This window comes from Pseudorasbora parva, chromosome 4 (assembly GCF_024679245.1).
Source record: "Pseudorasbora parva isolate DD20220531a chromosome 4, ASM2467924v1, whole genome shotgun sequence".
NCBI classification, from domain to species: Eukaryota; Metazoa; Chordata; class Actinopteri; order Cypriniformes; family Gobionidae; genus Pseudorasbora; species Pseudorasbora parva.
This window is the reverse complement of record NC_090175.1, coordinates 2,734,462-2,750,838: the sequence shown is the minus strand read 5'-3', so window position 1 is coordinate 2,750,838 and position 16,377 is coordinate 2,734,462. Positions and strand designations below refer to the sequence as shown.

At 42.3% G+C, this 16,377-nt stretch overlaps 2 protein-coding genes across 2 annotated transcripts in view; one reads left to right on the top strand and one right to left on the bottom strand.

Moving 5' to 3' along the window:
- The window catches only part of LOC137072669 (NACHT, LRR and PYD domains-containing protein 1 homolog), a 65,453-nt gene that overhangs the window by 26,435 nt on the left and 22,641 nt on the right, over positions 1 to 16,377 (top strand). The gene's annotated exons all lie outside the window — the stretch shown is intronic.
- The window catches only part of LOC137073704 (adhesion G protein-coupled receptor E5-like), a 33,920-nt gene that overhangs the window by 6,214 nt on the left and 11,329 nt on the right, over positions 1 to 16,377 (bottom strand). Inside the window, exons 6-12 of the mRNA XM_067442407.1 lie at positions 16,095 to 16,187; positions 15,853 to 16,006; positions 15,615 to 15,731; positions 15,319 to 15,521; positions 13,828 to 13,998; positions 13,540 to 13,734; positions 9,220 to 9,437 (exon numbers count right to left, since the gene is read on the bottom strand). Of these exons, the coding sequence (XP_067298508.1) occupies positions 9,220 to 9,437; positions 13,540 to 13,734; positions 13,828 to 13,998; positions 15,319 to 15,521; positions 15,615 to 15,731; positions 15,853 to 16,006; positions 16,095 to 16,187 (1,151 nt within the window). The remainder of the gene's footprint in view (positions 1 to 9,219; positions 9,438 to 13,539; positions 13,735 to 13,827; positions 13,999 to 15,318; positions 15,522 to 15,614; positions 15,732 to 15,852; positions 16,007 to 16,094; positions 16,188 to 16,377) is intronic.

The following is a 16,377-nucleotide window of genomic DNA, read 5'->3' as shown; positions in this document are numbered from 1 at the left end:
TTTAGAATCTTGGCTAACGTTTCAGAAACGTCATGGGCACGTCCTCAAAAGACGTCGCTAGTTTATCCCACAGAGAACGTTGTAAGGACGTCGCGGTAAAGTTCCATTTTTTTAGAATCTTGGCTAACGTTCCAGAAACGTCATGGGCACGTCCTCAAAAGACGTCGCTAGTTTATCCCACAGAGAACGTTGTAAGGACGTCGCGGTAAAGTTCCATTTTTTTTAAATCTTGACTAAAGTTGCAGAAATGTTGTGGGCACGTCCTCAAAAGACGTCGCGTGTTTATCCCACGGAGAATGTTGTAGCGACGTGGCCCACTGGTCTTCATAACTTTCCAAATTGCATTATTAATTTACAAGTATTATCAAATGTATGCCATTTTGATTTATATGGGACATTTACTTAATTTATCAAATATTCTAAATGAATCCATGTTTGCAAATCGTATTGGCAAAAACAATAAAAAATCTAACAAAAGAAAAAAAACACAATTGTCCCACTATCACGTGCGGTGCCGGGAGTGGCATTTTGCATCTGAGCGGGTCATAGAACTTCAAAATGAGTTCTAAATTCATTATTTATTATTCTTGATTTGTATTCATGTAATTCTTGCTGCGTGACTTTGACGTGGTGATGGGTCAAACACTGGAGCGGCGCGGAGTTGCCATGGAAACGGTGCAGCAACACAACAGACAAGCCGCAAAACTTCCTCTGTCGTTGTTGTTTTCACTATAATTTCAGGTGAGTTGTCTTTAAAGTTACACAAATAATACACACAACTGTTACTGACATTTTCCTGACATTTCTTATGTGTCATTGACACGCTTCTGTTCTGTTGAATATTTACTTTATAGAAATGTAGAGTCTTTGGAAAAAAGTCCGTATAGCACATCAACCGTTTTCCGAACAGTAAGTTAAGTTAACGAGGCTAACGTTAACTCTATAAAGTTAATCTCTTGTTTAGGCTTTGAGTCACATGTGTAAATGATAGTTTTATCAAGTTTTTTTTTTCTTCTGGGAATTGAATGGGTCATTGAAGGTGGCTAATTAATTCAACTAACGTTAACGTTATGTGTTTGTTGTTAATCGACGAAGCCACTTACATTAACTTAATATTAACACGGAGCGCGAAAAAAACGTGTTAACATATAATAAAATGTTCTGTGATTTTCAGAAGGGACAAAATAACCCCTCTACAACAGAGGTGAAGCTCCCAGCAAGTTTCCAACATTTCTGAAGGAAGCTGCTGAAAGAGAAGTAGAAAACACAGGTGAACTGAAAAAGGTGATTGATTAACCTTGTCCATTTTTAACAATATTTCAACCCATTCTTTCTCTTTTCTGCATTTAACCTTTGCTGTAGCTTCTTTCCTTTTAATAAACCTGGCGTTGTATAATTTATATATTTGGCTCTGATAAAGTGTTGATGCTTCCATGCTGATGCCCTGCAGCCTGCACTGTAAAGTTAGCAGAGTTGGAGCAGATCTCCTGTCGGACAACATCTCTTAAATGGTGAGGATTTACTCACCTGCAAGCCATCCTATGTGTAAGTTATATGACATTATTCTTTCAGACGAACACAATCAGAGTTATATAAAGAAATGTCCCGGCTCTTCCAAGCTTTATAATGGCAGTGAATATTGCTTGGTTTGCTTGGTGATATGCGGTAGGCTACGCAAGTCGACTTGCGCTAAAAAGGGTGACCCCCCCCATGCTATGTTTTGTTTTGCTCTAATTTCTGTACTTCTGCGTTCGTCAATACGCATGCGTCAAGGGTTATTCTTTTTAGCGCAAGTCGACTCGCGCATTGCTGACCACTGGAAGCTAGTTATTTTAGTCTATAAAGTTTTAAATATGGATATTTTTCTCACACAAACATGCCACTTTGCTTCAGATGACCTTTTTTAAACCCCGGAGCTGTGTGGCGCAATTATATGATGGATAGATGCACTTTTATGGACTTCAAAAATGAAGCATTCGCTGCCATTATAAAGCTTGGATTAGCCAGGACATTTTTAAATATAACTCTGATTGTGTTCGCCTGAAGAACCTAGGAATGGCTTGGGGGTGAGTAAATCATGGGATATTTTTCATTTTGGGATGAACTAACCCTGGCATTATCACCATGTGACTAGTAAGTAAAACCTCAAACATACAATAATGTTCAAAAGTTTGGTTTTGGTACAATTCTTTGAAAAAGGTCTCTAATGCTCACCAAGATTGCATTTGCTTGATTAAAAAAAATCAGTAAAATCTAATATTGAAATAATATTTAAATTCTAAATAATTGGGTTCTATTTGAATATATTATAAAATGTAGTTTATTCTTGTGATCAAAGCTTAATTTTCAGCATCATTACTCCAGTCTTCAGTGTCACATGATCCTTCAGAAATCATTCTAATATGAGGATTTTATTCATCAAAGAATCCTGAAAAATGCACCATGGTTTACACAAAAATATGAAACAGCACAACTGTTGTCAACACTGCTAATAATCATAAATGTTTTTGTGAGCAGCAAATCATCATATGAGAATGATTTCTGAAGGATCATGTAACACTGAAGACTGGTGTATTGATGTTGAAAATTCAGCTTTAATGACAGGAATATTAAAATAATAATAATAAGAATAATAATAATTTTACAATGTAAAATAGCTGTTTTCAATTTAAAGGGTTAGTTCTACCAAACCTTTAAATCCTGTCATCAACTCCTCTCCCTCATGTTGTTACAAACCTGTAAGACCTTCATTCATCTTCAGACAGCAATTTAATTAACACTTTCAAGGCCCAGAAAGGATGTAAAGACATCAATAATTACAACGTTAAGGAGACTGGCACAGGCTAGATCAAAATTGTGGAATTAAGTTATTTTTGCACACAAAAAGTATTCTTGTTGCTTCGTAACATTAAGGTTGAACCACTGGAGTCACATGGACTATTTTAACAATGTTTTTACTACCTTTCTGGGCCTTGTGTTGCAGTCTATGGAGGGGTCAGAAAGCTTTTGGATTTCATCAAAAATATTTTCATTTGTGTCTGAAGATGAACAAAGGTCTTACAGGTTTGGAACAACATAAGGTGAGGAATTCATGACAGAATTGACATTTTTGGGTGAATTATCACTTAAATATATATTACAGTTTGTACTGTATTTTTGATCAAATAAATGCAGCCTTGGTGACTGTTGAGTAAAAGAGACTCTTTCAAAAGCATAAAAACACAGATTAGCAACATTAATAAGGTTCTCCTCTGTTTCAGCTGCCAGAAAATGATGAAGATGTGACAGTGTAGCTCGGGATAAGGAAGAGGAGGAAGAGGAGGAAGAACATGTAAGTAAAAAAAAAAAAATTATACCTTTTTAACAAAAAGCAATACACCTACAATAGTATGGCTTTTTTTCAGCTTCCAGTTTACAAAGATCCAAAGTGAATATATAGAGGCCATCCTCCTATCCTATCCTCAGAAGACCCTGCCCTCCGCTGGTGGGGTAAGAAAGACCCTCTTCCTCTTCTCTCACAGCTCTCCATCTCCCTCTGCCTCATCAACACTGTCTGAAGCTTTTTCCACAGCTGGGACACAGTCAGGAATGAGAGGTCTCAGATTCTTCCTGAGAAAGTCATCATGCTCATTTTCTTGAACAAAAAAAAAACCTGTTGATGTATATTTTGGCCCAATAATACAGAAAAGATGCTAGGACTCTATGTAGTGTTTTTTTACATATTTCTTTATGAACGTAGGACTATAGCTCAAGGACTATATATCTTTTGTAATTGTCACATTGTTCAGGTTTAGCTACAGGTAGTGAAGCAATAAAGCACATCACCACCAGACATTTGTAGCAGGTGCCTCACAGGACACGCAGGACATTTCTGCAAATAAAAGTAATAATAAAGAAACTGATAACTCTTTTTTTCCATGTCTTTTTTGTGCTAAATTATTGAGAGTAGTACCAATATGAGTATTGATAAGTATAAGTGAGAAAATCCTTAACTACTCCCTAATAAGACAATAAAATATTTTAATAATTGGTTACATTTCTTATGTTGTTTGTTTAATTAATGAATGGACGTGTTACATTTCTGTACTCATAATTTGTTGACACTTTACACTGTTTAAATGTTGACTTAATATTTGTACAAAGTAACACTGAATAAATGCTGATTATTAAATTAATGCAGTGTGGTTTTGAGCCATTTTCTATTACAATTTAATAGGGGTTTGTATCGTTTTTTATTATCTACGAGTACATAATCCCTAAATATATTAACTAAAATCAAAACAAATGTATTAATAAGGTTTTACAGCAGAGAATTCAATGTTTGAGTGTATCAGTTCTATGTGGATTTCAAGGTTATGGACCAAGCACATCTTCATTTCCCGGACTAAAGGTGAGATTATTCAAATAAAGGTGGACGTGGTATTTTGGTCGTTAGGACGTACCTGCCACGTTCCAGCGACATATCATAATCAAGTCGCCACGACGAATACAGGAATCACAAAGTTACGTCGCTGGAACGTTACCTGGTATGTCGCTGCGACTAATATGGTCCATTGAGGTTACGTCCTCACAACATGCCAGTTTGGTCGTTGAGACGTGATCATCACGTTATAGCAACGTACCAGTATAACGTCGTCACGACGATTATGGGAATCACAAAGTTACGTCACTGGAACGTTATTAGGTACGTCGCTACGACGAATATGGTCCTTTAAGGTTACGTTCTCACAACGTGCCAGTTTGGTCGTTGGGACGTGCTCGTCACGTTCCAGCAACGTCCCACTATAACGTCGCCACGACGATTATGGGAATCACAAAGTTACGTCATTGGAACGTTATTTGGTACGTCGCTACGACGAATATGGTCCGGTCCGGTTACGTCTTCACAACGTAACTGTGTTAGCTGGGAAGCTCCTGCGGAACTACCCACAGGAGCCCGGGGCAACTGCCAGGGCGATATGCCACTGCGAGACGCCACCGCCATCCCATCAACAGCCTAGGCCAACTTGATGCACTAGCATCGGTCTGATTATCCCACAAACAACGGCCCTAAAAAGGACTGGGACAAACCTTACTGCAGTTCATGCGCTAGCCTAACCTCACATATTCATCTAGATATTTCACTAGCAGAGGTGCCAACGCTACCCAGAGGTGGCTACAGCTAAAAAAGTTCGCCAGGAGAACATACATCAGTTTATATCGCCGCTACATGCCCGCGGCATGTGCGGTGGTCTCAACTGCTCATATTACACATATCCAGAAGAGAAACAGAATTATAAACTGCTGTTGCTACACTAGCAAACATACAGCCTACATAAACATAGTTCTAGCCACCTTTACCGGGGACCTACAGGCCCACTTCTCCAACTTTTACACTTCATCTTTTGTAGACGAAATATCCCTCAGGGAAGCATAGAGTCCAAACATACGGCATTGAAAAGAAGAATGTTTGCCCTAAAAGGGGACTCACCCGCTGTCTTCAGTGCCTCATCGCTTCATGTAACATGCATGCTTCGGCGCACTAACCTGAGGGTGGGGCGCTCAAATGTAAGGCCGAGGTGGCGGCCGCGAAATCATGCCCAGAGACGATGCACTGTGTGCGGGCAGAGCACACACCGGCCTGGCAGGCCGTCAGAGTCTCACATCCGCTCATCATCGGCCCGCGCGGCCTGGTGTAAAGCGCGCCCGGGGAGAGAAAAGAAAAAAACAGAAACAAAGGAGGGGACACAACATCACTTCCGCGCCCTCGGGGGCGGAGACTCACCATTTCGCTTCCGGTGCTGGAAGCGGTTCTTCTCCCCGATGTCCCTCCTCCTGTTGTGGGTGTCCCGCCTCTTCTGCGTCCTACTCCTCCACGGAGGGGGCGCACGAGAGGCCACGCTGCTGCGTTGGCCCAGTCGACGATCCTCGGATCTCGAAGGGCCAGGGACAACCTCCTGCCTGGGCGCCACCCTGGACCTCAGCGGAATACACGTTCTATATGCCGCTGAGCACGCCCTCACCTCTCTGAACTTTCCCTCCACCGCCTCGACGGAGGTGCCGAAAAGCTCAGAGGGCGAGACCGGGGCATCGAGGAGAAAAGCCCTTTCTTTCCCCCCAATTTCCGCCAGGTTCAGCCACAGATGCCTCTCCGTGGCGACCATAGCCGCCATCGACCGTCCGATGGCAACTACTGTGTGTTTGGCCGCCCGGAGAGAGAGATCTGTGGTGCGGCGTAACTCAGCCATCGCATCAGGGGGTAGGCCCTCCCCCTGATTGAGGTCCCTCGGCAGGTCAGCTTGATAAGCCTGCAACACAGCCATTGTGTGCAAGGCCGCCGCCGCCTGACCCGCCGACGTGTATGCCCTGTCGTTAAGACGCGAAGTCGTCTTTAATGGTTTTGACGGCAGGGCTGGAGCTCTTAGTGTCAATGGCCGCCCAGATGAGAGATAGTTCGCGAACGTCTCGTCGATGGGCAGCATCGACACATACCCTGCCTCGGCCAATCCCAGCGAAGTTAAAACGCTGATGTCGTTGGATTCGCACCGAGTAGGGTTTCTTCCATGCCTCCACGAACTGCTCGTGAAGGTCGGGGAGGAATGGAAGGCTCCCGGGAGCTGGGCGGCTATGGTCGGGGAGAAACCGATCGCCCAATCTGTTAGGGCGGGCGGCCTCTCCCCCGGCTCTCTGCCACGGCAGCTGAAGTCTCAGCGCCGCGCGCCCCATCACGTCTAACAGCTCCCCATACACGGGGCTGGAAGGCTGGGAGGATTCAGCCTCAGCCACATTTTCCTCCTCATCCACAGCCATCCTCTGATCGACCGGAAAAGCACGGGCTGATGATGAGGAGGAGTCTCCATCCGACTCCTCCTCCGTCAGCCTGCTCTCGCGACCTGGCTGATCGTCTGCGAGAACTGTATTCTCCAGACGATGAGCCAGGTCCATCTGGGAGCCTCAGGACAAACGGCGCCGCTACGCCTCAGCGTGATCAGGACCGCTCCCAGATGCTGGCTCTTCTTCCCTGGAGAAGAAGGCCAGGCGAGAGCGGAGCGTCCTCAATGGAAAACGCTCGCAATTTCCGCAGGAGGCCCCCTCGAGAACCTCCCGCGCGTGCTCTTCCCCCAGGCAGAGCACACAAAGGGTGTGTGTGTCCTCAGGCGTGAGAAACCTGGGACACGGATCAGCGCACTTCCTCTACGTTCCCTTCAACTTACCCGTGCATTTCATTTTTTAATTTTTTTTTTTAGACTTTCCAGCGAACCAGACAAACAGTCCCTGAAGACGAAAGGATAGTGTCATGTTGGCACGGTGCCCTTTTATATTTCCTGGTCGCACGGTGATGACATCACCAGCTGCCGACGGTCAGTAGGATTATGATTTGATAGCGATTTCAGACAGCTGTCACGCTGAAGGCGTTCCCCGTAGCGTCAGCTGACGCAGCTCGAGTTCCCTTTCGAAAGGGAACAAATATTATTATACAGCTCTGTGAAATACTTGATTCTGATTGGTCACTCGTGCATTCCAGCGGTATGTTATTTCCAGATAACAACCGCTCATCCGGGTACTACGAGTTATCTTGACCGGTAATACTTCTGTGCTTAACGCTGGCGCCATCTTGTGGTTTAAACAGCCGTGGGTTACAATGGAAGACTTCAAGGCGGGTTTCCTTTATAACGTTTTAAATATGGTAGGCTTTCCTGTAGCTGTAGGCTTTCCTGTATCTCAACCAGTAGAGCGTGGCGCTAGCAACGCCAAGGTCATGGGTTCGATTCCCAGGGAAAGCAAGAACTGACAGTAATGTATAATGTGTACCTTGAATGCAATGTAAGTCGCTTTGGATAAAAGCGTCTGCCAAATGCATAAATGTAAATATGGATATTTTTCTTACACAAACGCATTGATTCGAATCAGAAGGCTCTTTATTTGACGGACAGCTGCATTTTTTATAGACTTCAAAAACAGCTCAAACTACTGCTGGGATTAACGTTAGCCTGGACTTTTTAAATATAACTGTAGGCGTTTCTCAATGTCAAGGAAGGATCCTCGGAAGCCAGAATTCCAAGGATGCCACGTCATCGACATCCGACGAAGGACTGTTCCAATGTCGAGGATCCTCGAATTTCAACCAAGGACTGAGTCCCGAAAATTTTTCGAGTTCGAAAAATATGTCATATACAGGAAAGGATGCATATGAGTAGCCTTCGCGCACTAAAATTACCCACAATCCAATGAGCGCAGCATTGCTATCTTCAGATGTTTCCGGAGTCGGAGCGTAAACGGGGCAAATATGCTTGTATTGGAGTTTGGAGATAGGAAGGAAGGAGGCGGGAACCGGTGAACGTTCAACAACTTTATAATAAATAATAAACAAAGCGAAAGTAACACTGGGAAAACCCTCACGGGCGACTGCCCGCACACACATAATAAACCATAAACAAACCATAACATAAACTCCAGGCCTAGTCCTCTCTCGTCTTCCACACTCCACCATTTATACTCCAATCACTCTGCCTTGAGCCGAGACCGGTGTGGCGGCGACCAGCTGCCGCTCATTATCACTCCACCGGCCCGCTCTCATGGTCCCTCACCTCGCTGATTGCCACAATGCTTTTATTTACGTTACCAAACATTTGTTATAACCATAGTAAATATAGGTCAAGTTTAACATTTAAATGCCGGTACAAATTACTACTGTATTGATATAAAAATATATACAAATAACGTTACACATAATGTTATTGATGGCCAACGGATCTTTTCTGACGTAATGACGCAATGACGTGCACTTGCTAGCCTGTTCCATTTACGTGTTCTCCGAATGCTAAAGAGGAGCCTCGCCTAGCCTCTGAAGGAAGTGACTTGGAAGGATTCGTCCTTCCAAGGAAGCATCCTTGACATTGAGAAACACCTATTGATTTTATTTGTCTGACAGAAGAATGTCATAAACCCCTATAATGACTTGAGGGTGAGTAAAAAGTAAAAGTTGATACACAAACCTCACATTTTGATTCATTTGGTCTTTATATTGTATAGTGTATACACACAGTATATTATTGATATATATTTTATTAACCCTAATCGATCCAAAAGCAAATGGGCAGGGATACAAAAAAAACATATTCTACCAACATTGTATCAATACAAAGCGGGCTGAAATGTATGTATGTATGTATGTATGTATGTATGTATGTATTATGCACAGAATTCTACAGCTGAACACCATTGGATGCAGAAACTCACTGTCTTTGGGTACCGTATCCCTTTGGGAAGACAATGGCAGAGATGATGATGATGAGGAGAGGGACTCCGTATCCCACCGCATACATGTAGAGATGTTTTAATGTGGTGTGAAACACCACCACCACCATCCGGTAGAGCTGAACGCCCTCCAGCAACATCCAGCAGAACGCAGACAAGAAGAAGAGGTGAAGCAGCCCGGCCACGATCCCACACGCTACCTGAGAGAGGAACAGACATGTAAGATCAACTCCTGTTTGCTTTACAATAAACTTAAGTCAGTGTTATTAGCCTTTAACTTACACCATTGTCTGAAATGTGTAAACACACGGAAATCCAATTAGCCAAATTGATGTTATATTGAAAATGTTTGCTCATCATTATGGTGATCAGTGTTTCCTTATGTACCCTGAGCAGAGTTCATTAAACCCTGAGGACTTTGATGTATATGGTATATATCAGTGTCATTGATTACATACCGATTCAGTGACAATGTGCAGTTCTGTATTTTCAGCAAAGCAGAATTATGGGAATTTCTATGCTGGTGTCACTATAGTCTTGTGCATGGCGGAGCAGAACTAGCCTAGCCTGGCTCCACCCTCCTACGTACTTCCGCTCCATTTTCAATTTCCTTCAGTACTACGTCTGGGACTGCGGTGTATTCTACGGTTTTCTCTGAACAAATTTTTACCAGCCTAATCAGCGAACAAAGGGAGTGGCTGAGAATGATGACATTGATGTCATGCGCTAGTTTGAGTTGTAGTTCAGTAATGGCGTCGGAGAAAGATGCGAATGAAACTATTCATTCCGTTGTGGCACCGCTGCCGAATATCCAGAAGTTAAAGCCGAAGCAAGAATAATCTTTGCTGGGGTTTGTTGGTGGCCATGATGTTGTGGCCCTCCTCCCCAACAGGGGGAATTCGGGAAAAGTTTGATTTTCCAGATCGCTCCGTTAGTGATAAAGGAGTTGCTGTATTCGGACGGTAATTGTTTCTCGTGGGGTCGGAAGGTATTGCCATCATTTAAGTTACAGGGACTGGTCAGTTATTTTATTGCCGTCTGTCTCTCACCAGCCATGTAAAAATCCCCGGCCGAGTTACCAACTGCTTTTGACAAACGCAAGGTCGTGGGGTGATGTAATAGCTGTCCGAATCCACATCTCTGACTTTTTAAAAAAATATAACTTCAAAATTCACTGTTTATAATCATTTTTGACCACTGTACGGGGGTACGGTACCATATGGTTGCTTTGCTGTTTTTCGGATGCATTTCTAGACTTGTATTTCTTTAAAATGCTGGCAAGTATTTACAAGAGCAATATATTTCATCACCTCTCAAACAAATTAAAATAAAAGCACTTAAACATCTGAATTGGTCTGTTATTTATAGCAGCATTTATTATCATACCAATCATATGACATTTTATTTACAGCATACAATCATGTTACGGACCACGTGAGCAGTGCGTTCCCGATCACAAAACTCTCCCATCCACCGTGGCGTGAATAAATCACAATCCGAATGCACGAGTTTTAGGTTTTATCCTATAGTTTTATCACTGAGGTGGCCTGCACAAGTGCACATTTATGTTGTCGGATTTGTGTAAACAGGCGAAGGGCGCATGACATACGTCACGACCAAACGTTAGCGATTGGTTATGGCAGATCCAGAGTGGCTCAGGGCAGATCCAATAGTTTTAAACCTCAACAGAGTGCCCGCCTTCGCGGAAATAAACCCTTGTCAGTGGAGAGTGACCAGACTCTATTTACAAATGAAATGTATGAGAGTCTAGTAAGACCAGGCTAGAACTAGCCTGGCTCCACCCTCCTATGTACTTCCGCTCAATTTTCATTTTCCTTCAGTAATTCCTTCAGATTGCGATATATTCTTTGGTTTTCTCTGGTAAAATTTTAACCGGTCCAATCAGCGAACAGAGGAAGTCGCTGAGAACGATGATGTTGATATCATGCGCTACTTTGAGATGACATACGTCCCGACCAAACGTTATCAATAGGTCATGGCAGATCCAATAGTTTTAAACTTCAACAGAGTACCCACCTTCAAGGAAGTTAACGCTTGTCAATGGCGAGTGGCCAGACTCTTTGTACAAATTAAATGTATGAGAGTCTGGCAGGACCAGGCTAGACCAGAAGCACAATTTCAGTAAATATAATAATATATGTATTTACAGGTAATTGTACTCTTACTGTCACTAACACTAATTACATAAGTATGGATGGATGATGGATTTCACTGCAAAACAAAAGAATGCTGCAAAAATTGCCACTATTCTTGAGAAAAGCCGCAGCAAATTCAGTTATTTTAGGTCACAAAATCAGAAAAAAATTGTCACTAATTCTAGCTACAGAATCCTGGTGGGACTGAATTTGCATCTAATAGCATTAAAAAAGTAGCCTAGAAATCTAGACGCACCCTAGCGGCAGCAAATCTAATCTGCCCGTGAGTGTCGTCTAGCAACTCTCAATACCCTTCTGAGCTGTAAACACCAAACTCTGGTCGGGCCAATCACATCGTGTATAGAGTTGGTGGGCGGGGCTTAACATAATGATGGCCAAGTTGCGTTTGCGTGCTTCTAGTAAACACAGAAACTGGTGAACGGCGGTCTTTCGAATCAGCTTTGACCGCGACTCTGGAAGACTTGGAGTTAAGCTTTTCTCTGAGAAAAGAACAAAGAACGGCACTGAAGTCATTCTTAAAAAGGGAAGATGTGTTTGGAGTTTTGCCAACCGGATACGACGAATGTTTAATCTATCAACAAGGTCTGCTTCACCTTCGTTGCTCTGGTTGGTTGTAGCGCTATCCTATCGCGTGCAGAGGGAGTTTGAAAGACAACCGTTTATCCGCCCCTGGGATTGGCGGATTGAGCCTTCAATGGTAAGTTTCTGTAGTTATAAGGTTATATGTATATATTTAAATGGTTATATAAATTCAAATAGTTTTATGTATGTATTGTTATTAATATTGGTTATCATTTATTAAGTATACTGATGTCTATATCACTTATATCTGCAAATACTGGCAGGTGACGCTAGGGGGCAGTGGTGAGACCGCAGGATATCTCACTTATGATAAAGAAGAAGTCACACTGCCAGCCATATCAACATGTGCTTAATGTTTTATTGTTGTCTTTGTTGATTTTGCAGATATTGCAGTGTGACAGAAAAAAAAACTATATGTGCCACCAGAAAACACCGCCTCTTCTGTGTGTGCTACATAATCATGGTGAGCCAGCCAGGAGGACTGCTGATTGAATGCGAGAGAGACAGCGCCTCCTAGAGACGAACCTAGAAATAAAAGAAGATTCATTAATATAGAGAATAAAGTACATTGTAGAGACTGAACGAACCAAAAAAGAATGGAACAACTTCAAGACTGTGTTAGCTCCAAGTTTCTGACGCTAGAGAAGCCTGAACTGATAAAAGTCTGCCTCCATCTAAAGTGCAGCGAGCCGGCAGGTGAAGGGTTTCCAGGCCAAACAAGGAGAGCACTGATAAGGCTGGCGGAGGAAACGTTGGATGAAATTGAGGAAAGTTTAAGAGAAAATGAGTATGCAGAGGCGGAAATGTAACCCCTGCTGTTCGGACCGGGACTCAAACCCGGGTCCGAACAGTAGGGGTTACATTGGTGCCGTGACCCGGATGGGAGTGAGGTTTAGGGGAGTGAGAGTAATGGAGGCCAGCTGGTAGTAGTTGCTGTGCGAGTAAACCTCACTCCTCTGACCTCAAGAGACGCTCTAGCGACCAACGCTGGAGGTTGCAGCCTTTAGCCTCCTTGTTAGAGCGTTCAACTCTCATGCCGGCGGACCCAGGTTCGAGTCCCGGTCCAAACAGTAGGGGTTACATTGGTGCCGTGACCCAGGAGGGAGTGAGGTTTAGGGGAGAGAGAGTAACGGAGGCCAGCTAGTAGTAGTTGTTGTGCGAGTAAACCTTAAAAAAAAGGGTTACATTTCCAGACTAAACATCTTGATTTGGTTCTGGCTTGTTGGGCTATTAAAAAAGCTGATGTTTTACAAAAACAAAGAACATTGGAGTAAATTTTACAAGCAAATACTGTTTCAGCAATTGTATTTCAAAATTCAACATTTAATTCAATCTGTTACTTGCCCTCTCTGTAATTATTTGTGAAATTTACTATCAGTGTCTGAGTAATTGTTTTTTAAATCACCTTTTTTTCAGCGTAAAGTGCATCTTTTATTAATAATAAAATACACCTGCTTTGATATTCTGTCAACATAATAGCATTCAGGCATGTTTGAGTGTGACTGTCTAAGTGTCTAAACACTGTTTTCTCATTCAAACACACCCTGTTGTGAGTTCTGGAGATCCCGCAGAGGAAGACGAGGTCTGCGATGAAGAGGCAAACGCTCAGATGAAGATGAATGCTGTTTCGGGTTCCTTGGATTGAGCGGCAGAACCGAAACGTCAGGATACAGAGGAATAAACAGACCAAAGACAGAACTAAACCCACACGCGTGATCAACCCCAACTCAAACGAGTCCTGGAGGAGAGGAAGAGGAAAAAGTCATCAATCATTTCATCTAAAATCTCTATTAGATATGTGAAATCTCTGATTTCTGGTTAATAGATGTACCTGGACAGGATAGAGGGCCATAAGCAGAGCAAAACTACTGAGGTGAGAGTAGGAGCACATTGTATGAGTGCTGTTAGACCACGCCCTCTCACAGCCACGCCCAGACCACGCCCTCTCAGTCTCATTCCAGAACACACAGATGTAAGCCACACCCCCAGACTCCGCCCTCTCCTGAAGAAGTGAGAAGAAGAGTTTAGGAAATCAGGGGCTGCAGGGCTGCCATCTCTCAGGCATTCAGCAGGACATTCATGCAATTGGTGCTTCTATCACGCTCTCACGCCACAATAACAATCACAGAGCAAAGAGGACACAGACAAAGTGCCAACAGACAAGACAGAGCAGGTTACTTTTGACATGGAGCAACGTCTCAAAGCTTTCAAATGTTGTCAGTAAACCTATGACAACACAGGAGAATACATCAATGTTTCTAAATATGGGAATTGTTCACCATGATTTCGTTTTGATGTCCACATGTTCCTGTTTCTATCGTAAAGAAGTGGCTAAATATTAAAGATTAAGTGGACATTTTAATTAAATGTTTTGCAAATATTAAATAAGGATTGGATATGATGTAAAATGTATTTTAACAGTATTGTGCAATGAAACCATATTACTACTTACTTTTGATACTTTATTTGAACCAATTATGATTACCTCATTGTATGTATTTTACATAATTTTAAAAGCTATTGTTCACTTAGGTCAAGTTTTATTATCACAAAAAATACCATAAAACTCAATTAATCATCATAATAATCAACCATGTACTCAATTACCAACATAATCATTAGTGACAGCATTAGATTAGTTTCAAAATGCACCAGCATTGTTTGGCATTTTGTGACTTTCAGTCGAATAAAAGACCAATTTTGCCATTGAAGATTTCATGAAAATAGTGTTAAAATATCTTGTTCTTGTGAACCCAATATTGTGTATTGTCAAGCTAAGTGTATTGTTACACCCCTAATAATAATAAATTACTTGCACCCTCATAATGCGATTAAAATTGGATTTTGGCAACAATTTTATTCAAATACTGCGATTAAGTTAATCGCGGGCCGATTGATATCCAGTATGTCCATAAAAATGTATTTTGAATTTGATGCAAGTAGATTAAAACAGCCGGTAACATGCATTATGTATGCCTATTTGAGTTTGGTATAACTTATTGGCAAATACGGTAATATGGTGAAGAGTTCTGGTCATGTCATGTAAACATACAATGATATAAACAAACAAGACCATACTCAGATTATTAGAAATATCCGCATTGGTACACATGTAAACCTAGTCACTGATACTAAAATAAGACTGGTAGAGCATCTTGGGCCAGCAACAAACAAGCTACTTGCTGGTCATACCAGCTTAATGTGGTCAAGCTGTTTTTTTGTATCATAATTGCTGGTAAATCAGCTAGAATCTGGCTTATCTGGATTTTCAAACAGGGAATGCACATTTATGTTGTTATTCATTACAGTTTAACATCGTCACCAGCTCGTGTGTAAAGATGAGCGTCACCGGCTCAGACAGCTGATCGGTTTCTGGATTACTGACGACGACCGTCACCACCTTCGATTTGAGCTGATAAATGCTGTTTCTCTCTCCATCATCTGATCTCTCTCTGATAATCATGTGGTACTGATCGCTGGATGAGTTCAGATCTTTATAACTGACCAGAGCCACAAACGCAAAACCTAAAGGACAACGACACTCACATCTGGTCATGACTGCGCTGATGCTTTCATCAGTACATATATTTGCATGTGTGTGTGTGTGTGTGTTTGTACCTGAATATGATTTCCCTATTACTGTTTCCCAGCTGGTGTTGAAGAAGGCGGAGTCTGTGCTCAGAAAGACACGCCCACTGGGCAGAGTCTGATTCCGTGCGACTGCAATCTCAGCGTCTGCGATTCACATGATCATACAGAACAAATACTTAATGAGCTTAATAATCTTAATTAACGGTAATTCGGTAATATTAATTTAACACACAGCATGTTTCAAGCATAAATATGTGTTTCTCACAGGTGTTGTGTGTCTCCCTCCGGGACACGGGCTCTTTAAGCTGAGGTCCAATCAGACGCATGCCTTTCTCCACCGTGTCCAGAAACTGACTCAACATCTCGCCATCAGCAACGTTTCCATCCGACAGCAGATCATTGGTGGAATTACACAAGTTCTGTGAAATGATTCATTCAGTCACTGTGCAAGTACATGGACACAAATAATAAATCATATGAGAATAAATCATGCAGTGTGTGTTTGACCTCCAGTAACTTCTCGCCAGTGAAATGTTCTCCCTGTGTATTATTACTCAGAGACTCACAGCTGTTCTTCAACAGAGACATCAAATGCTTCAACTGAAAGAAGACAGAAATATAATTGTATAGATATCTTTACACAGCTCATCTATGCCTGCTCAAACACTTGTGGAAAGACACAAGGCAGCTAGACTGGGTAAACCCAGCCTCATTTGATTTCGCCCAGCAGCTCAGGCTGTAATTGAGCTGTAATTGAACTATATTAGTTAATTCTCGTAATTATGGTAAT